The 22,966-nt window shown below is 42.6% G+C and overlaps 1 protein-coding gene across 4 annotated transcripts in view; it reads left to right on the forward strand.

Moving 5' to 3' along the window:
* LOC106574338 (neural cell adhesion molecule 2) overlaps positions 1-22,966 on the forward strand; it is a 499,358-nt gene that overhangs the window by 435,941 nt on the left and 40,451 nt on the right. For all 4 annotated transcript variants that reach the window (XM_014150199.3, XM_014150197.3, XM_045697543.2 and 1 more), the window contains exon 13: positions 6,218-6,459. In XM_014150199.3, the coding sequence (XP_014005674.1) occupies positions 6,218-6,459 (242 nt within the window). The remainder of the gene's footprint in view (positions 1-6,217; positions 6,460-22,966) is intronic.

Raw genomic sequence — 22,966 nt, forward strand, 5'->3', positions numbered from 1 at the left:
GTGAAAAAGGTAATTCAAATAACCAAATTCAACCTAGCTAATTTCCGATTTATACGAAATTGTTTGACCACAGAGGTAGCAAAACTGTATTTCAAATCGATGATACTCCCCCACTTAACATACTGCTTGACTAGTTGGACCCAAGCTTGCTATACAACATTAAAACCTATTCAGTCTGTCTACAAACAGGCTCTCAAAGTGCTCGATAGAAAGCCCAATAGCCATCATCACTGTTACATCCTCAGAAAGCATGAGCTCCTGAGTTGGGAAAATCTTGTGCAATACACCGACGCATGTCTTGTATTCAAGATCCTAAATGGCCTAGCTCCCCCTCCACTCAGTATTTTTGTAAAACAGAAAACCCAAACATATGGCAGCAGATCCACAAGGTCTGCCATGAGAGGTGACTGTATAGTTCCCTTAAGGAAAAGCACCTTTAGTAAATCTGCTTTCTCTGTGAGAGCTTCCCATGTCTGGAATACACTGGCATCAGACACACATAACTGCACCACATATCACACTTTCACAAAATGCATGAAGACATGGCTAAAGGTCAATCAGACTTGTGAACATAATCCCTAGCTGTGTATTGCCACTTTCCATGTTGTCTGTTGTCTGTAGCTTGTGAGGTGTGGAAACACTTTGTTGTTTTTATGGATTTGGTCTTGTTGCTTTTTGTTCTATGTTGCTCTGTCTGTATGCTACATCTTGCTTGTCCTATGTTGCTCTGTCTGTATGCTATGTCTTGCTTGTCCTATGTTACTCTGCGTGTGCTCACTGTTCAATGATTGTCTATATTGTAATTGTTTTTAATAACCTGCCCAGGGACTGCGGTTGAAAATTAGCCGGCTGGCTAAAACCGGCACTTTTACTGAAACGTTGATTAATGTGCACTGTCCCTGTAAAAATAAAATAAACTCAAACTCAAACGTCAAAATGGACATCATTTTCATCATCTTCAACACCATTTTTGTCATCATCAATCATCATCGTCATTATCGTCATAAAAATGTACAATCATCATCAACAATGGTACAGACATTCTAGATGACCATCTCCATTATAGTGACATATCTCATGTTTTCTCACATTTACATGCATTACATTTACTCAGACAACAAAAAGCTGCCGTCTTCGGGGACTAAGTAAGGTTAGGTCTTTCACTGCAAGGTCCTGCCCACCTAAGTCAGACTAAGACCCCTCATCCTTGATGAACCTTTGCTTACGCACATTAGTCCCCATCCTCACACAAACATATCGAACCAGTGAACCAGCCAAACAAGCGTGAACAGGAAGCCGTTGCTACTTGATTCGCGCAGCGAACCATCTCTCTGCGGCAAGCCTCCACAAGATCAGGAGGCCTCCTACGCTCTGGTCATAAAGCCTGTGAAAGGGAGGGAGAGAGAGAGAGGGAGATAGAGAGGGGGAGGCAGCTAACCAGCAGGTCTGAAAAGCAACTGTCTTTCCCTTTCCACTTTGGCTCCACGCCTCGAAATTGATTTTGGAGGCACTCAGGGGAGTGGGTGTGCGTGATGTGGAGGACTTCAAAAAAAGATCACCTCAGAAGGACGAATTCTCAGACGATAAGCAGGTCTGACAAACCTGAAGGGCTTATCGCTAATATCCCTCATTTTGGAGTCTATTACAATAGTGAGATGGAATGCGGAAAATGCTGAGAAGCATGGAAGCATTGAGGGATAGAGAGAGAACAAAGTGATATATACAGGCAATGTGAACAGAAAGAAAGACAGATGGAGTTAAAGAGGATAGAATGAAAGAGAAAATATGAAGAAGATGGAGAGAAAACAACTATAATACGATTTTAGAGAGAAAGAGAGAGATTTGGGAGAGGGAGATATTCGAGAGAGATGTACAGTGAGAAAGAAATCAAGGTTGTGAAGTATATTGTATGAATTCTTAAATTGTGTTAGTTCTTGTGTTCCACCCCCATCTGTTTCACCACCTTCCTTGTCTCGAGGTGAGCACGTTAACGGAGATAGCCAAATCAACTAATTACCAGTCGCAAATTGACAGTTAATATTTGGATTTGGAGCCACTTCAGGGACTTAATAGTAATGATGCACTTTACACTATAAAACAGCTCTGTGTATAATGAGTTGGCACAATTTGTTCATCTGAATGCCACTGGCACTCACTAAAGGTCTCGTCAAACCCCTGGTAGAGCCAAAATGTTAGCAATTAGCTCATTTTGTATTTAGATCCCCCATTATACAATTGCAAAGCAACCATTACCCTTAGCGCACTTTTACAGCAGCGCAAGTTGCAAAACAACAACCTTCACCCACGTTCAGCAAATGCCTATTTATTTATTTTATTTCACCTTTATTTAACCAGGTAAGCTAGTTAAGAACATGTTCTCATTTACAACTGCGACCTGGCCAAGATAAAGCAAAGCAGTGCGACACAAACAACAACACAGAGTTACACATGTAATAAACAAGCGTACAGTCAATAACACAATAGAAAAAAAAGAAAGTCTATATACAGTGTGTGCAAATGGCGTGAGGAGGTAAGGCAATAAATAGGCCAAAACTGGTCGTCTAGTGCGTTGGGGACAGAGAATAAAAGGAGCAGATTTCTGGGCACGGTAGAACAGATTCAGGGCTTAATGTACAGACAGGGGTATGGTGGGGTGCGGGTACAGTGGAGGTAAACCCAGGCACTGAGTGATGATAAGAGAGGTTGCATCTCTGGACAGGCTAGTAATGCTGGGTGAGGTCATCACGTATGTGGGAGGTGGGACAAAGGAGGTATTTGAGGCATGTTGAGTGGGACTAGGGGCTCTGCGGTATACTAAGACAATAATAACTATCCTAAACAACAGTGTGCAAGGCATATTGACATTTGAGAGAGACATAAAGCGAGGCATAAAGCAATCACAGGTGTTGATTGGGAGAGCTAGCTAAGGCAACAACGGGTAAGACAACAACAGCTAATCCGCTAAGACAACAACAACAGGTAAAATGGCAATGAATGGGCAGAGAGGGTCGGTTAACTACACACAGGGCCTGAGTTGGGGCTGACAGATAAACAAAAAAATGAACAAAATGGAGTACCGTGATTAATGAACAGTCCAGCAGGCATCAGCTATGTAGCCAAGAGATCATAGGGAACAGTGAACAGCAATAGATGGAACAGGGAAGTCGCGGGGTAGTCGTTACTACGCTAGCACACGGGAGACACAGCGTTTACAGTTAGCAGGCCGGGGTACGTAGAAGCGTCTGCTCCAACGTCCGGCGAAGGCCGATTGAGGGCACAGCGGATGGAGTTAAGTCGGCGGACCAGTCATGGTGGTACGGCGGGGCGCCGTGTCGACAAAAAGGGTCAAGACCAGATGGCGAAAGAGGTAGTTGTAGTAATTTTGTTTGCTAGCCGGGAGATGCGCCTGGCTCACGGCTAACTGGTGCTAGCTTTGGGGCAGGGGCTTTAGCCACTATAGGCACTCGGTAGCAGCGATGATTCGATGCACAGGTCCAGAGCTTACGGCAAGGATCCGGCAGAGTAGTGGATTCTAGCCATGTTGGGGTAGAGTCCGGAAGGCATCGTTTGAGTTGCCGGGTGATCACAGAGTAGGCCGGGAGGTGGGCCTGGCTCAGGGCTAGCTTCGGGGCTGGGTCACTCGGTGGCAGCTAGCTAGCTGTGATGATCAGGAGTAATTGTCCAGGGTTTACGGCAGGAATCTGGCGTTGTAGTGGAGAAAACAGTCCGATGCTGGCAAGTATTATCCAGGCAAAAAAAAACGTCTGGTGTCTGTGCAGAAGGAAAGGCCGCTAGCCGTGGCTAACAATGGCTTAATAGCTAGTAGCTAATTAGCTGGCTAGCTTCTGATGGAGGTTCTTGGCTATAAGGTCTAAAAGAAATTGCGGATCCGTGTCACATTAAGTGAGGCCGGTTACCGGAAGGTATATTTAATTTAAAAATGGAAAAGAGATTGAAAATATGATTTTGGAAATATGATTTTGGCTGACTGCTGAGAAAATGTTATTAAGCTCTACTGATTAATTAATCTCTTAGGGATCCCTTCTATCCCACTCCCGCTCGAATCCCGTTAACGGCATTGCTTTGACAACACCTTGTGAAATTGCAGCGCGCCAAATACAAAAACAGAAATACTCATAATAACAATTCATAAAACATACAAGTGTTATACATCAGAATAAAGCTTAACTTCTTGTTGATCCAGCCAAGGTGTCAGATTTCAAAAAGGCTTTACGGCGAAAGCAAACCATGCGATTATCTGAGGACAGCACCCCACATACAAACACATGAAAATGAGATTTCAACCTGGCAGGTACACGATAAAAGACAGAAATAGTGACATAATTAATGCCTTACCTTTGAAGATCTTCTTCTGTCGGCACTCCAAAATGTCCCATAAACATCACAAATGGTCATTTTGTTCGATAATGTCCTTGTTTATGTCCCAAAAATGTCAATTTATTTGGCGTGTTTGATTCACAAATACAACCCGCCCAACATGCCTACAAAGTATCGAATAAGTTACCTGTAAACTTGGTCCAAACATTTCAAACAACATTCCTAATCCGACCGTAGGTACCCTAAAACATAAATAATCAATAAAATTTAAGACGGGAAATACTGTGCTCAATACCGGATGAAAACAAAGTGAAGCACGTTCCAGGTCGCGTGCAACGAAAGACTTGAGTCCATGTGAATGACACATGGAACGGAAAGGAATACTTCTTAATTTCTCAAAAGAAAAACATCAACCAAATTCTAAAGACTGTTGACATGTAGTGGAAGCTATAGGAACTGCAAGCATATTCCTATTAAAAAGGCTTTACCATAGAAAATGTATGTAAAACATATTGACCTAAAAAAAAACTTCCCTGGATGGATTGTGCTCAGGGTTTTGCCTGCCAAATCAGTTCTGTTATACTCACAGACATTATTCAAACAGTTTTAGAAACTTCAGAGTGTTTTCTATCCAAATGTACTAATAATATGCATATCCTGGCTTCTGGGCCTGAGTAGCAGGCAGTTTACTTTGGGCACGCTTTTCATCCGGAGGTGAAAATACTGCCCCCTAGCCCAAAGAGGTTTTAATGTATTTATTTTTTAGGAGTGGTTGTATGATCTAATGTCTTTGTTAGAGAACGACCAATATGGATTTTGTAGGGTCAATGTCGATACCGTTTTTCTGGAGAGCCGATGGCCAATATTTTAGGCCGATATTTAATATCATTAAATTTGAAAATGTTCAAAATACTATTGACAGATGCTTATCATTTCACTGCACACTGTGAAGTTGTCACATAGTATTTCAGTAGAGTTTAAGAGTTCCAAAGACATGTTGTCCTACTCCGAACATTGAAGATGAAGCTTTACTATCTACTGATCCCAGAGAATCAACAATGGAGTACTACTGTTTTCATACTGTTTCCACACAAACAACACTCAAACAACACATATTGGCTTAGAGCCCTTACATCGTTACCTGCTATACTATCTCTCTGGCCATGAATGGAAGGAGGCAGGGAGGAAGTATGCTGGCTAGCTCAGCTGCAGTGGAATACTCACCCAACACAGCTAGGTACACAGATCCCCCTGTGGCACTCCACTATGGTACGTCCTACCCCCTGTATTGACAAGAGAGTGGTCCTGATAGCAACAGGGGATTTGTGGCACTAGCATTAGTTTTACCGTATGCTGCAGTCCCCCCTTTGACACATAGGGGTGTTAGCGGCTCTGTTAGCGATTAATTAGCTTTAGCGTAGCTGTCGACCCCGCCCCCTCCCATTGACTGATAGTGGTGTTTGTGGCACTGTTAACCGATGCTGTTAGCGCGTTAAGCCAGCTTGTTTACCAGGTGGAACAAAGAGGTGCTGGGGTGGATTAGTGGGATTCAACAGAGAAGAGTGGGAGGTGGTAGGCGTCTCTTACATACATACACACACAGCGTGAGAGGTTTCACTCTCGCAGCTATCTATTTCGCTGTCACTCCACTTGTCAAAAAATCTGTGTCCGTCTTTATCCCTCTGACTCTTTGTATCTATCTCTTATTCTGTCTGTCTGTCTTTTCTCTTTTCTCTACCTCGTCTGTCTGACTGTATGTCTGTCTCTCTGTCTGTCTGTATGTCTCTATCTCTCTCGCTCTACCTCTCTGTGTGTCTGTGAACAAGCTAACAACATGATAATATGCTAACTAATGCTCTCCCTGGTTCTCCTCCTACAGCGATAGTACTGCTGACAGGCCTAGAGCCCAACACCACCTACGAAGTGCGAGTGGCTGCAGTCAATGGGAAGGGCCAGGGGGAGTTCAGTCACACGGAGTCCTTCCAGACTTTACCCATACGTGAGCCCAGCCCCCCGGCAGTGCATGGCCAGAGAGGGATGGGCAAGGCCTACCGGCTGGGCCTTGTCAAGCAAGACGACGGGGGCATGCCCATCGTGGAGTACATTGTCAAGTACAAGACAGTGAGTAGCTGGATGTCAGGATTGCCATTAAATACTACCATACACTCTTAGAAAAAAGGTGCTTAGTAGAACCATAAGGTTTTTCAATTTGTCCCAATTGGGGAACCTTTTTTGGTGCTAGGTAGAACCCTTTGCAGAAGGTTCTCCCTAGAACCTTCTATGAAGGGTTCTTCCAAGAACCTTTTTATATTTGAAGGGTTATTCTTAGAACCCTCCATGAACTGGTCAGCTGGCTTTATTTGCATATGTTTAATGGCAATACATTACATGCACTGAGTGTATAAAACATTAAGAACACCTGCTCTTTCCATGACATAGACTGACCAGTTGAATCCAAGTGAAAGCTTTGATCCCGTATTATTACCACTTGTTAAATCCATTTCAATCAGTGTTGATGAAGGGGAGGAGACAGGTTAAATGCAGATTTTTAAGTCGAGACAATTGAGACATGGGTTGTGTATGTGTGCCATTCAGAGGGTGAATGGGCAAGACAAAAAATGTAAGTGCCTTTGAACGGGGTATCGTTTGTGTCAAGAACTGCAACGCTGCTGGGTTTTTCACGCTCAACAGTTTCCCGTGTGTATCAAGAATGGTCCACCAACCAAAGGACCTCCAGCCACTGTGGAAAGCATTGGAGTCAACATGGGCCAGTATCCCTGTGGAATGCTTTCGACTCCTTGTAGAGTCCATGCGGACACGGCCATGAACCACAGTATTTACGGACTGCCAGTGCCCCTGAACAAGGCCAATTTGGTCCACCCATTTTCAACCACACAGTTATCACCGAGTCAAGATGGCCACTTCTACTCTAAAGCACTCTCGTAAAACACAATCACGGGACCACAAGTAGTTTTTTTTCTAGTTTAATGGTAGTAGATAATGTTGCATACTTAAGGTAATAGCAAATAGCAGTGTCAATCGCATGACTTTGACTGTGTGTGCACGCAAGGCTTATGCTCTATTTTTCTGTCCTCATGCTGACATGCACACACACATGCTCAATGCCTAAAAATAATAAGTACCCCCTTTGTTTATGTCTGCTTTGAAGTGTTTTCGGCAGTGAAACTATGGGGGTAAATACTGTATATTATTCTGTGGAGAGAGACTAGTAATGGACTATGGCCGTGTCCGAAATCTGGCTTGCCTACTACTTACTTAAACTACTGTCACGAGAATTTTGCTATCTCAATGGTTGAACTCAACTATCACTCAAGCTTTGACCAATTCCCAGAGGTTGTAAGGCTCTGGTTAATGAAGAATTAGACAAAGTCTCAGATTCTGCAATAGATCAATACTTTATTCAGAGAGCGCTCTGCCCCTCAAATGCAGAGCCAGTCTTTTTATATATATATATATACATACACACGCACACACACACACACACACACACACACACACACACACACACACACACACACACACACACACACACACACACACACACACACACACACACACACACACAAGTTTCTTATCATAGGCAATATTTTACATAGTTATCTCATCTCACAGTTGCACCCTGCTTGCATAGCTACAAAATAATACAATGCCCTAGTTATAATTCTAACCAAGCTACACACATCACCAGATTATATTCTTCTGATTCGAACACATTTCACACAGTTATAGAGTTTCAGGGTGGAATACTTTAGTCATTATCTTAAACATACAAATTATTCTATCAACTACACACTATGAACTAATCGTACTAAACACTAATTAGAATGCACTATTTAGCCTACCGAGTGGCGCAGCGGACTAAGGCACTACATCGCAGTGCTTAGTTAAAAATGTATGTAGTACGAGCAAATATCAATATAATAGGCTCATCCATATTGCGAAGGTGTCATCTAATGCACAATTGTGTTGAATCCCGCCATTCGTTCATTTTGGTAGAGTGCGTGGCTCTCGAGAGACAGTTCTCTTCCTCAATAGTGTGAATTTTACTGGAAGCCAAAATGATAATGACATCCTGGCATTTAAAGCATACTCAATTTCCTGTCACATACTATAACATTTGCATACCCAAAATACCTACTATTTAGAATGCTAGTACAGCTATTCGGACACGGCCATTTACTATGTCTCAGATACTACATACTGATAGACATGCTTGCAGATACACTATTCATACAAATGTACATACTCATCCACAAACAAACACATTCATGTTAACCTAGTCTCTCCTTTTCCCTCTCGCTCTTTCTCTGCTCTCTCTCTCTCTCTCTCTCTCACTCTCTCACACAGACAATCCCTCTCCCCCTCTCTCTCCCTCCTCTCTCTCTCTCACACACATACACACAATCTCTCTCTCACACACATACTCACAATCTCTCTCTCTCACATACACACAATCCCCCCCCCCCCCCCCCCCCACACACACACACACGCACACACGCACATACACACATTGATCTGTGGGATTTGATGTAATATGCTAATATGTCCATACAGGTGTGTCTCTGTCTCATTGGGAGGCTGACAGCGATGTGTAGTTATACTATAGCAGATGAAAGTGTGTGTGTGGAGAGAAGGTCAGGGACTCTCCAGCAGGCCCTTTGAAAGACAAAGGCAGGGGAACGAGAGGAAGAATAGGACAATCCTCCACACCCCAGTAATCACACCATCCATCCTCCTCTGTCTCACACTGTGACCCTGACTCAGGCAAGCACGCACAGGCTGGAGTGCACACACAGATGCATGTGTGCACATACACTACCGTTCAAAAGTTTGCGGTCACTTAGAAATGTCCTTGTTTTTGAAAGAGAAGCTAATTTTTTTGTCCATTAAAATAACATCAAATTGATCAGAAATACAGTGTAGACATTGTTAATGTTGTAAATCACTATTGTAGCTGGAAACGGCTGATTTTTTATGGAATATCTACATAGGCGTACAGAGCCCCATTATCAGCAACCATCACTCCTGTGTTCCAAAAACACTTTGTGTTAGCTAATCCAAGTTTATCATTTTAAAACGCTAATTGATCATTTTGCAATTATGTTAGAACAGCTAAAAACTGTTGTTCTAATTAAAGAAGCTATAAAACTGGCCTTCTTTAGACTAGTTGAGTATCTGGAGCATCAGCATTTGTGGGTTCGATTACAGGCTCAAAATGGCCAGAAACAAAGCACTGAGTTGCTCAGTTGTGCACCGGGGCCTCCCACTCCTCTTTCTATTCTGGTTAGAGACAGTTTGCGCTGTTCTGTGAAGGGAGTAGTAGACAGCGGTGTACCAGATATTCCGTTTCTTGGCAATTTCTCACATGGAATAGCCTTAATTTCTCAGAATAAGAATAGACTGATGAGTTTCAGAAGAAAGTGCTTTATTTCTGGCCATTTTGAGCCTATAATCGAACACACAAATGCTGATGCTCCAGATACTCAACTAGTCTAAAGAAGGCCAGTTTTATTGCTTCTTTAATCAGGACAAAAGTTTTCAGCTGTGCTAACATAATTTCAAAAGTGTTCTCTAATGATCAATTAGCGTTTTAAATTATACATTTGGATTATCTAACACAATGTGCCATTGTAACAGGAGTGATGGTTGCTGATAAATGTACATATTCCATAAAAAATCAGCCGTTTCCAGCTACAATAGTGATTTACAACATTATCAATGTCTACACTGTATTTCTGATCAATTTGATGTTATTTTAATGGACAAAAAAATTGCTTTTCTTTCAAAAACAAGGACATTTCTAAGTGACCGCAAACTTTTTAACGTTAGTGCATATGGACTCTCTTAGACAAACACATACACACATACAGTATGCACACACACATATTTGTATTAACACACACAGTCACCCGTATCTAACTGCTTTCCAATGCTTGGCTGGCCTTAGCTTTATTCCACCTTTCATGACTCTGAAAAATAAAACCATGGCCCATTTCCTAAAGCCCATTCCACACTATTATCTCTCTCTCTTCTATTTTGACATTTTGTGGAAGAATCCAAGGAGGCTAAATGGTTGAATATCCATTTGGCATGCTGTCAAAGCAAAGGCCTCACACTGTGACACTTCACTCTGTTCTCCTATGATGAGATAAAAAGTTTATTTAAGAAAAGAAAAGAAAGTAAAGGAGTGGAAAAGGAAAAAAATTAACTGGGAGGGGTACGGAGAGGAAAGAAAAGGAGATGGAAGGGAAAGGAAATAATAGGATAAGAAAGAAAAAGAAAGAAAGAAAGAAAGAAGCTATGTGGCAGTGGTGATCTGAACAGTTGTTTTTAACACACAAAAAGTGAATTTCTCTGTCATTGTGGAAATGTGCGTGTAATGAATACTCAGGGAGAAAAAGGTTCATTTCGCCTTCGCAGAAGGCAGGAATCGTGGTCACAGGCAGGCAATGGTCATACACAGGAAGGCAAACAGGCAGGTGAATCAGAACTAGACTGAAGGCTATAAATTGTTCTCACAAATGAGCTAGGAAAAGGCTTAGTAGAGTCAAGATTAACAATACCTCACAAAGGCACAAACAGAATGAACTGAACTAAATAAGGAGCTGATGAGACCAGGTGAGTAACTAACACAGGTGAAAACAATGAACAAAAATGAAAGACTGGGCTACGTTCAAGTATACAAAGAAACAGGGCTACGTTCAAGTATACAAAGAAACAGGGCTACGTTCAAGAACACAACGAAACAGAACACAAGGTTGACTAAGTAAATAAATACAGAACCTTACAGTGCGTAGGTGTGTAGCCTATTTAACCTTTTCACACATACCAACGCATTTGTGTGATCATTCTATAGTGGTCCCTGTAGCATATGATCAAACCGGTGTGATTAGAACACTTGATTAGAATGCTTATTTAGAACGTCCATTTTCGAATGACGCAACAATCAGCATTTGAGCTGGCCACACTGTTCTTTCAGAAACATTTTGCACAAACACAGTCCTTACAAAGTTATGTCCAGAATGTGAGCAGTTTATTTTCGGATGCAATGTTCAGACATTCACAGAAGTAGCTACAGCATAACACAATCATCCAAACCGGAAAAATGTAGGCCACATTTGTCCTAGCGCTGAGGAAAGATTGACATAACACAAGCGGTCATATTTGTATTACTCTCGGCTGACAGAAACTACAATATGAATTAGCTAATAGCAATTACTAGTTATAATTAATCACATCATGGGTGAGCTCACCATTTATCGAAATAATTGTGTAAAACACTTTCTATAAATCGAAAGTAATCCAACAATGGGTAGCTTGTTTTTCACAGAAACCAAAGATAATAAGAGAAGACAAGATGAGTTTGGTCTGTTTATAGGATGCATGTTGAAGGGGGTGTGTCGTCTACCATCGTTCACATCCCACCATTCACTTCCGGAAGTTCTCGAAAAATGAGTGAACCCTTACTCACCTCGTTTTGTTATAACATCTTTGGTCCGACAGACAATGTGAACCGCAAAATGCATTGTATGTCAACAAACATGTGTCCGCACAAGGCTGGAATTAGCTTAGCTCATCATAGTCAGTACAGACTTCAAAGAAGTATTTTACACACATAATGTGTTCATTACAATCTATGCAAGAATTGGAATGCATGTTTTGTCACAGTACTTGAAAAGATGTGAATAAAACAGCAAATACATAAATAATTACCAAACAAAACATTTCTGATAGTGATTTATTGATACAAATGGCACGTGCCGGCAGTCAATCATGTAACCTCTCACCCCCTCTCTGAGCCATTCAGTGTTGTTGTTTATGTATGTAGCTAGTGAGCTAAGCTGTAGCATTAGCAATGTCTTTGAAAAGGAGCAACTCACAAATACGTAAATTCGGGAGATTTAAAAAGATTCTGACAGAGTCTGAAAGTCAGGAATCGGATTCTGACAGTGACAGTGAGGAGCTGCCCTCAACCTTGTAACCATTGAGAACCTGAATCTGAGGACCCCTTGTCCACTGACAAAGTCCCAGGTCCCTTTGAAGATGCTGGTGGTGATGGAGGCAGACCGACAGTGGATGAAGTACAGGAGTTCTGTGGTAGCTGGAAGGCCGCCAGCTATTTCACCCCTCCTGGCCCTGCTGTTTGGCTTTGTTGAGTCCCAGTCTGGAGTGCAAAGCCCCTTGGCATTTCCATCTGTAGCAGAGTGCTTCAAGTTGTTTCTGACAGAGGAGCTGGTGGGAGACATAGCAGAGACCAATCGCTAAGCCTTGGAGCTACAGGAGAAGAGAGAGCCAGGAGTGATGGGGAAACTCGCTAAATGGGTGACAACCATAATTAGTGAAACGTATACCTTCCTGGTGACAGTCCTTCTCATGGTGATAGTAAAGAAGAACTCCCTAAGAGAATACTGGAGCACAGACCCTATGTTTGCAACTCCCTTCTTTGCCAACCTTTTTTCCCAAGACCGCTTCCTAGTTCTGTTGCGATGCCTGCATTTCGTCAACAATGCTACTGCCAACCTAAATGACCCGTTATACAAAATAAGAAATGTTCTTACCAGCCTGACATCAGCATTTGGTCGGGTCTTTGTGCCATACAAGGACCTATGCATTGATGAGTCCCTGATGTTATGGAAAGGTAGGCTGGTGTTCCGTCAATATATTCCCTCCAAAAGGCACAGGTTTGGGCTCAAGTTCTTTGTCATGTGCAACGTGAAGACAGGATTTGTCTAAGACATTATACACTGCTCAAAAAAATAAAGGGAACACTTAAACAACACATCCTAGATCTGAATGAATGAAATAATCTTATTAAATACTTTTTTCTTTACATAGTTGAATGTGCTGACAACAAAATCACACAAAAATAATCAATGGAAATCCAATTTATCAACCCATGGAGGTCTGGATTTGGAGTCACACTCAAAATTAAAGTGGAAAACCACACTACAGGCTGATCCAACTTTGATGTAATGTCCTTAAAACAAGTCAAAATGAGGCTCAGTAGTGTGTGTGGCCTCCACGTGCCTGTATGACCTCCCTACAATGCCTGGGCATGCTCCTGATGAGGTGGCGGATGGTCTCCTGAGGGATCTCCTCCCAGACCTGGACTAAAGCATCCACCAACTCCTGGACAGTCTGTGGTGCAACGTGGCGTTGGTGGATGGAGCGAGACATGATGTCCCAGATGTGCTCAATTGGATTCAGGTCTGGGGAACGGGCGGGCCAGTCCATAGCATCAATGCCTTCCTCTTGCAGGAACTGCTGACACACTCCAGCCACATGAGGTCTAGCATTGTCTTGCATTAGGAGGAACCCAGGGCCAACCGCACCAGCATATGGTCTCACAAGGGGTCTGAGGATCTCATCTCGGTACCTAATGGCAGTCAGGCTAACTCTGGCGAGCACATGGAGGGCTGTGCGACCCCCCCAAAGAAATGCTACCCGACACCATGACTGACCCACCGCCAAACTGGTCATGCTGGAGGATGTTGCAGGCAGCAGAACGTTCTCCACGGCGTCTCAAGACACTGTCACGTCTGTCACGTGCTCAGTGTGAACCTGCTTTCATCTGTGAAGAGCACAGGGCGCCAGTGGCGAATTTGCCAATCTTGGTGTTCTCTGGCAAATGCCAAACATCCTGCACGGTGTTGGGCTGTAAGCACAACCCCCACCTGTGGACGTCGGGCCCTCATACCACCCTTATGGAGTCTGTTTCTGACCGTTTGAGCAGACACATGCACATTTGTGGCCTGCTAGAGGTCATTTTGCAGGGCTCGGCAGTGCTCCTCCTTGCACAAAGGCGGAGGTAGCGGTCCTGCTGCTGGGTTGTTGCCCTCCTACGGCCTCCTCCACGTCTCCTGATGTACTGGCCTGTCTCGTGGTAGCGCCTCCATGCTCTGGACACTACGCTGACAGACACAGCAAACCTTCTTGCAACAGCTCGCACTGATGTGCCATCCTGGATGAGCTGCACTACCTGAGCCACTTGTGTGGGTTGTAGACTCCGTCTCATGCTACCACTAGAGTGAAAGCACCACCAGCATTCAAAAGTGACCAAAACATCAGCCAGGAAGCATAGGAACTGAGAAGTGGTCTGTGGTCTCCACCTGCAGAACCACTCCTTTATTGGAGGTGTCTTGCTTATTGCCTATAATTTCCACCTGTTGTCTATTCCATTTGCACAACAGCATGTGAAATTTATTGTCAATCAGTGTTGCTTCCTAAGTGGACAGTTTGATTTCACAGAAGTGTGATTGACTTGGAGTTATATTGTGTTGTTTAAGTGTTCCCTTTATTTTTTTGAGCAGTATAGTTTACACAGGGTCCACCACTGACATCCAACATTATGAGGGTCTTGGGGTGTCCAGGTCTGTGGGGATGACCATGCTGGCTCCTAATCTCGGCAAGGGACACACTTTGTATGTGGACAATTGGTACAGCATTCCCAAACTCTTCCAGCATCTGCTCTCCAACAGCACAGGGGCCTGTGGTACAGTCAGGTCGACCAGGAAGGGGATGCCGGCATTCCGATGCAGGAAGGTGCAGAGAGGGGAGGTGGAGTTCAAGGAGAACGGTCAACAGATGGCAGTAAAGTGGCATGACAAACAAGACGTCCATGTCCTCGCCACTGTCCATACAGTAACAATATCGGCCACAGGGAAGGTGGACCACCTGATGGGAGAGAGAAACATCAAACCAGACTGTGTGCTTGACTATAACTTCAAAATGGGGGCAGTGGATAAGGCAGACATGATAAACAGCTTTGTGGAATGCACTCGGAAAACGACCAAGTGGTATAAGAAGATTTTCCATCTGATCAACACTGCTGCCCTCAATGGCCACCTAGTTCACTGCCAACTAACAGGTGAGATGATTACTGAACAAGGTTTTTTTTGTAATTGGACGTACAGTTCACATACAAATCACATACAGCTCCATTATGCAATTATTGTGACAATATCTCACCCACCTACCCACTACCTCATCATCCTCTCCCTTCCATCATCCTCCCCACTCCCTCATAGGTAAAGTAATTACCTACCAAAAGTACAGAGAAAACCTGAGAGAGCTACTGGAGGAGCACCACACCCTCTCAGTGCCTATCTACTGGGGGTCGTCCTGCTGCAGACAATCCCCTACGCCTCACTAACGGTATTTTCCCTGCATAGTCCCTCAAACTGCTGCTTAAGGTAGTCACACACGGAGGCACTGCAAAGTGCCTGTCTGGCACCAGGAGAAGGAAGCAGAGGAAGTTGACTATATACATGTGTTTAGCTTGTGATACACCTCTATGTATTTCACCATGCTTTGGGGAGAATCATATGCTCAAGCCCTATTGAACACATCTGCAGCAATTACTGACTGATTGACCTGGCAGGTGACTTGACAGGTGACCTGCCATGGTACTTTGCTTTTAGAGGTGGGGGGTGGAAATGCAGTTGTTGTTCAGTCAATGCATGAATATGAAATATGGGTTATGCATATTCAGTTTTTTTCCCCCTCTAGTAAAACAAGTTTTTGTTGTTGTTTTTCAACCAACCACCACCAATACTGCAATAAAATAGACAACTATTACATATTGGCCTATGTGTTTTCTTGCTGTGTTTTCATCCAGTGAAACTGTTAAGGAGTGTACGCTAGCATACCAAAGCTGGCCTCAATCTTCAGCTCCAAAGATGTCCAGCTCCAGTTCCAATTATGATATTGGCAAATACTGTTTGTGTGTGTGGTTCTGAAAGTACAGAATAAAGAGGAATTATTACTAATTAGGATATAGCAATAAAAAACAATATTACAAAGAAGTAACATAATAAACACGGCTATAAAAATAATACAGTATATTGCATTGACAAAATCGCAAATTTGAGTTTTAACAGTAAGAAACAGTAACTATTGAGCTCCACAAGGGGGCAGGGCAGAACAGAGCTATGCTAAATAGGCCAAATGGAAACAAACCACGGTCATACATTTTTTATTTATTTAACTAGGCAAGTCATTTGAGAACAAATGATTATTTACAATGACGGCGTATACCGGGCAAACTCAGACGACGCTAGGCCAATTGTGCGTCACCCTATGGGACTTCCAATCATGGCCATTTGTGATACAGCCTGGATTCGAACCTGGGTGTCTGTAGCGACGCCTCCAGCATTGAGATGCAATGCCTTAGACTTCTGCGCCGCTTGGGAGTCATAAGGCCTGGTTAGCTTCAAAATACAACACAAGCTAATACTTCTCTGACACAATTTACATTGTTTTACAGAGCTAATAGGAGAATATAGTTAGCTACATAACCATGATTGAATATAACACCATACAGGTTATGAAATGAGTTACGTTACCTCGCGTGTCCACGGTTCTAAGGAATATACACAAATATATTATGCTCCATACATACAGTGAGCTACAGTACTGTAGAAACGACACACAGAAACTATTAAAACGTAATAAGGCACTTACTTTGATAGAAATGCACACATTTCCAAAGTTATTATTAGTAATGAAAACAACAATGACTGCGATGCAGGCAACAGACGGAAAATGTGAACACGTGTGTGCAGATCCAGTTCTGATGGGAGATTCGCAAATGTCTGCAGAATTGAACTGCACAAACAATTGGGAAGTGCTTGGGGAATGTTGTCCGGGTCAGAATTTCCTAAAAAAAACAAGTTGTCCGCAAAAGTAAAAAGGCCTACTTTTATGTGAATTAATGAGGAGGCAGAACACACCTCAATTCAAACTGTTCTTAGAAAATATAAACTTGTTAGAAAATCATTTGATATTGACAAGTTGAAACTGCCTATAAATAAAAACAGGCAGAGTGCCTTGGTTTGAGGGCAGTGCGAATTAAATGTCCTGTTACGTGACAGTCACATTTTGGAATGGTGAGTGCATACTAACATCACATGCATAAAAAAACTCACGCTGGGGCAGAACTCACGTATGAAAAGGTTAAACCCTTTGAGGCATAGGCGCACAGGGCTGTAATCATTCTACAGTGGATCATTCTAAGGTGGTCCCAGCAGCGTACACTCAAACCAGTGTGAATAGAACACTTCATTATAACGTCTAGTTACGATTCACGCAACAGTCAGCATTTGAGCTGGCCACTATTTTTTCACAGAAACATTTTGTACAAACACAGTCTTTACAACTTTATGTCCCCATTGTGAGCAGTTTATTTTCAGATGCAATGTTCAGACATTCACAGAAGTAGCAAAAGCATAACACAATTCTCATCCAAATTGGAAAATGTAGTGTACATTAGTCCTAGCGCTAACTGAGGAAAAAGTGAGCTAACACAAGCAGTCATATTTAGCTAACTTTCGGCTGACAGAAACCATAATATGAATTAGCTAACAGCAATTACTATTCACAATTTATCACATGACAGGTGAGCTCACCTATGGCTGTGGCGGTCATGAAATTTGTCCACTGGATAATTGTCATGCAAATGACTACCGGACTCACGGTAGGCCATTGTAAATAACAATTTGTTCTGACTTGCCTAGTTAAATAAAGGTTAAATAAAATAAAATAAAATTGGCCATTAATTAACATAATCACATTTAGCATATCCAGGCCTCCACGCATACAAACCGCTGAGGAAACATTTACATTTTTAAAAAGTGTAATAAATCCATTTAATATACACCATCACAATAAATCATTTATTTATTTTAGGCAGGTCTAAAGAAACATTATTATATGAAGAAAATGTATTTAAGTATGTTACCTGGCTATGTGCCATGCCATAGGTTAGCTCATTTAGTAGACAAGATATGCTTAGAAATCCTGTGGCATTATTTTATATTATATGATTAAAATTATTCCAGGTGAGTGTGCATATGAAGTGGCTATGTTGAGCATAAAAGTTAGAATTTGAACCAGGTCTTATAAACTAGATTTATAGTTATTTGGCAACTTTAGTTGCGAATGATACAAACGTTGCAATGTCTTAGAAATGAAAACGTATATGGTTTGCATGATGATTTAAAAAAGTTGCAAAAAAAGCTTGTGCTTTGTTCCTTGCCTCAGGCTGCACATGTTCTCTCATCAAGTGATCATATTTATATCACCCATCAGGCTATTCTCAGTTTAATCTTTACTAATATCTAAAGTTATCAAATGGGCAGGAACAGGGGCAGGGTAAAAAATACATGTCATCCGTATGCACTCATAGCAAATGGAGACAGCTTTTCCTTGGTTCGTTTTACTCTAGTTTTATAGTGGCACAATGCTTAATATTAGCAGCTGAGAAATAAGTATAGTAGCAGTAGAAGGCAGGGATCCTCTTATTTTTAGTGGTAATCATCAAAACTCTGCTTTCACAAGGGATTGCATATAGAAATGTCTGGGCTTATTTCACTCCACTCATCAACCAATGTTTGAGGACCATGTAGCCTTTTTTGCGCGACAGGTGATATTCCACCCAAACTCTGAATGCCATTGGCTCTCCAACCCTGTTCCTGCAGCTATCCAGTGCTTAATTTGGGAACCAAGTGAAATCTGTTCGGAAACATCAAAAGTAACATGTTTTCACAACAAAACAGATTTTATTTAACTGTTGACAGCACCTCTCTCTGCAAGCTCAAGAAAGGAATGAAGGAGAGAGAGGAAGAGATGGAAACACACGGTGGTGAGACATTCTGTAGCTGAAGATAATGTCAACCCTTTAATTATGAAAATATAAAAAAAATGCCCTACTACTAGGCTAATCAAAATCAAATATAAAATCACTATAATTGCAGGCTAGCTATTTAAGCCGCCCTGCACAATCAATGAACCAACAGCATTGCATACGCCTAAATGTTCTCTCCCAGACTCATGGATAGAAAGTTTGGAGCATGGAATAAGGTAACCAGTCCATCCAGTATGCATAATAATACTTTCGGATGTTTACTCAAAAGACGAGTGAACCATCCCTTCACTTCATTTTGCGATAACGTCTTTGGTCTGACAAACGTTTATGTGACACCCGGAATGCATTGGATGGTGTCAACAAAAAATAGCAGAGCATTAGCTCATCATAATCAGTACAACTTTCTAAAAAAGTATTTTACACACATCATACAGTGCATTCGGAAAGTATTCACATTTTGTTGTTTCAGCCTTACTCTAAAATTGATAAAATTGTATTTTTTCCTCATCAATCTATGCAAAATACCCCATAATGACGAAGCAAAAACAATTTTTTAGCTGCACAGCTATTTTCATGTCTCTCCAGAGATTTTCGATCGGGTTCAAATCCGGGCTCTGGCTGGGCCAATCAGGGACATTCAGAGACTTGTCCTGAAGCTACTCCTGCATTGTCTTGGCTGTGTGCTTAGTGTCATTGTCCTGTTGGAAGGTGAACCTTCGCCTCAGTCTGAGGTCCTGAGTGCTCTGGAGCAGGTTTTCATCAAAGATCTCTCTGTACTTTGCTTCGTTCATCTTTCCCTCAATCCTGACTAGTCTCCCAGTACCTGCCGCTGAAAAACATCCCCACAGCATGATGCTGCTACCACTATGCTTCAATATAGGAATGATGCCAGGTTTCCTCCAGATGTGACACTTTGCATTCATGCCAGAGAACTCAATCTTAGTTTCATCAAACCAGAGAATCTTGTTTCTCATGATCTGAGAGTCCTTTAGGTGCCGTTTGGCAAACTCCAAGCAGGCTGTCATGTGCCTTTTACTGAAGAGTGGCTTCCATTTGGCCACTCTACCATAAAGGCCAGATTGGGCTCCCGAGTGGCGCAGTGGTCTAAGATACTGCATCCCAGTGCAAGAGGCATCACTGCAGTACCTGGTTTGAATCCAGGCTGCATCACATCTGGCCATGTTTGGGAGTCCCATAGGGGGGTGCACAATTGGCCCAGCGTTGGCCGGGGTAGGCCGTCATTGTAAATTAGAATTTGTTCTTAACTGATTTCCCTAGTTAAATCAATGAAAACGTTAATTGGTGGAGTGCTGCAGAGATGGTTGTCTTTCTGGAAAGTTCTCCAATCTCCACAGAGGAACTCTGGAGCTCTGTCAGTGACCATTGGGTTCTTGGTCACCATCCTGAACAAAGCCCTTCTCCCCTGATTTTTTTTATTAAATTTTATTTATTTCACCAGGTAGGCCAGTTGAGAACAAATTCTCATTTACAACTGCAACCTGGCCAAGATAAAGCAAAGCAGTGCGACAAAGTCAAACAACACATAGTTACACATAAACAAACGTAAAGTCAATAACACAATATAAAAAAAGCTATGTACAGTGTGTGCAAATGTAGAAGAGTAGGGAGGTAGGCAATAAATATGCCATAGAGGTGAAATAGAGGCGATTGCTCAGTTTGGCCGACTGGCCAGCTCTAGGAAGAGTCCTAGTCATTCCAAACTTCTTCTATTTAAGAATGATGCAAACCAATGTGGTCTTGGGGACCTTCAATGCTGCAGAAATGTTTTGGTACCCTTCCCCAGATCTGTACCTCGACACAATCCTGTCTCGGAGCACTACGGACAATTCCTTCAACCTCAGGGCTTGGTTTCTGCTCTGACATGCAATGTCAACTGTGGGACCTTGTATAGACTGGTGTGTGCCTTTCCGAATCATGTCCAAGCAATTGAATTTACTACAGGTGGACTCCAATCAAGTTGCAGAAACATCTCAAGGATAATCAATGGAAACAGGATTCACCTGAGATCAATTTCAAGTCTCATAGCAAAGGGTCTGAATACTTATGTAAATAAGGTTTTTCAATTTGCCCCAAAAAAATCTAAAAACCTGTTTTTACTCTGTCATTATGGGGTATTGTGTGTAGATTGATTACTTTTTTAAAATCAATTTTAGAATAAGGCTGTATTGTAAAAAAAATATGGAAAAAGTCAAGGGGCCTGAATACTTTCCGAATGCACTGTATGTGTCCATTTCAATCTATGCAAGAATCGGAATGCATGATTTGTCACCAGAACTTGAAAATATGTGAATAAAAAATTACGGAATTATTGCCAGACAACCAATTTTCCACAAACGAAGTTGGGCTTGCCGGTGTTATGATACTGATGATTTGTCATCACAGATGGTTTGTTTGCATTTCTACCGTTGTGGCTAGATGGAGTAGCTTGGCTTACAACAGCTCAATCTAGTGGTCGCATCAGGGACAACAGTTAGCATTGTAACTAAGCCTAAGCCTAACCTTTTTCCTTAACCTTAATAACATTATTCTCTTATACTCCTACTTAAATTCACCTAACCTGATGCGTTAGTTCCCCTAACCCAGGGGTGGGAAATTCCAGTCCTCGAGGGCCTGATTGGTGTCAGTTTTGCCCCAGCTCCAGCTAACACACCTGACTCCAATACTCACCTAATCATGATCTTCAGATTAGAATGCAATTTGATTAATCAGCTGTGTTTGCTAGAGATGGAGAAAAAGTGTGACACCAATCAGGCCCTCGAGGACTGGAGTTGCTCAATCCTGCCCTAACCTGCTGTGTTAATTCACCAGACCTGCTTTGTAAACAAACTATCTGTGGAGACAAATCATCAGTATCACCACACCGACAGCCAATCACGTCACTCCTGACACGCACTTAGAGCCATTCAGTGTTGTTGTTTATGTATGTAGCTAGTGGGCTAAGCTGTGGCATTAGCAATGTCTTTCAAAAGGAGTCAACTCACAAATGCAGAAATTCTGGAGATTTTGGTAAATTCTGACAATGAGTCTGAGTATGAAAGTGAGGAATCATACTCTGACAGTGACAGTGAGGAGCTGCCCCCACAACCTTCTGGCTATTGAGAACCCTGAATCTGAGGACTCCTTTTCCACTGACTAAGTCCAAGGTCCCTCTGAAGATGCTGGTGGTGCTGGAGGCAGACTATCAGTTGGTGAAGTACAGGAACTCTGTGGTAGTTGGAAGGCCGCCAGCCATTTCACCCCTCCTGGCCCTGCAGTTGGCTTTGATGTGTCCCAGTCTGGAGTGCAAAGCTGCTTGCCATCTCCCTCCGAGGCAGAGTGCTTCAAGCTGTTTCTGACAGAGGAGCTGGTGTGAAACATAATGGAGGAGACCAATCGCTATGCCTTGGAGCTACAGGAGAAGAGAGATCCACATGAATGGTGGAACACCTCATGGGACAGAGATAGGTCAAACCAGACTGTGTGCTTATGGCGCCAGAGAAGAAGACAGACGTTTGTGGTTTTTTGTTTGTTTATTTGCATTGTTTGTAACTTATTTTTTTACTTACTTTGTACATTATTTTGCCGCTACCGTCTCCTATGACCGAAAATAACTTCTAGACATCAGGACTGCGATTACTCTCCTTACGGACTAGCAGAATTCCTTTTTTTCCTTTCATGACCCCGACGAGCCCGACGCGAAGGATATACTGCTTCCTCAGGAACAGGCCCCGATCCCCGTGATCTGTGTGAAGAAAAGGTGGAGAAAGAGGGGCCGAAGGGCAGGCTGCCTTCTGAGAATTCGTAGGCGATCCAATAAACCCCCACTTCCCTCCGTTCTGCTAGCAAACGTGCAGTCCTTGGAGAATAAAATCGATGAGTTACAAGGAAGATTAAACAACCAACGGGACATTAAAAACTGTAACATCTTATGCTTCACGGAGTCGTGGCTGAACGACGACAATA

This window comes from Salmo salar, chromosome 16, assembly GCF_965601325.2.
Source record: "Salmo salar chromosome 16, fSalSal1, whole genome shotgun sequence".
Classification (NCBI taxonomy): Eukaryota; Metazoa; Chordata; class Actinopteri; order Salmoniformes; family Salmonidae; genus Salmo; species Salmo salar.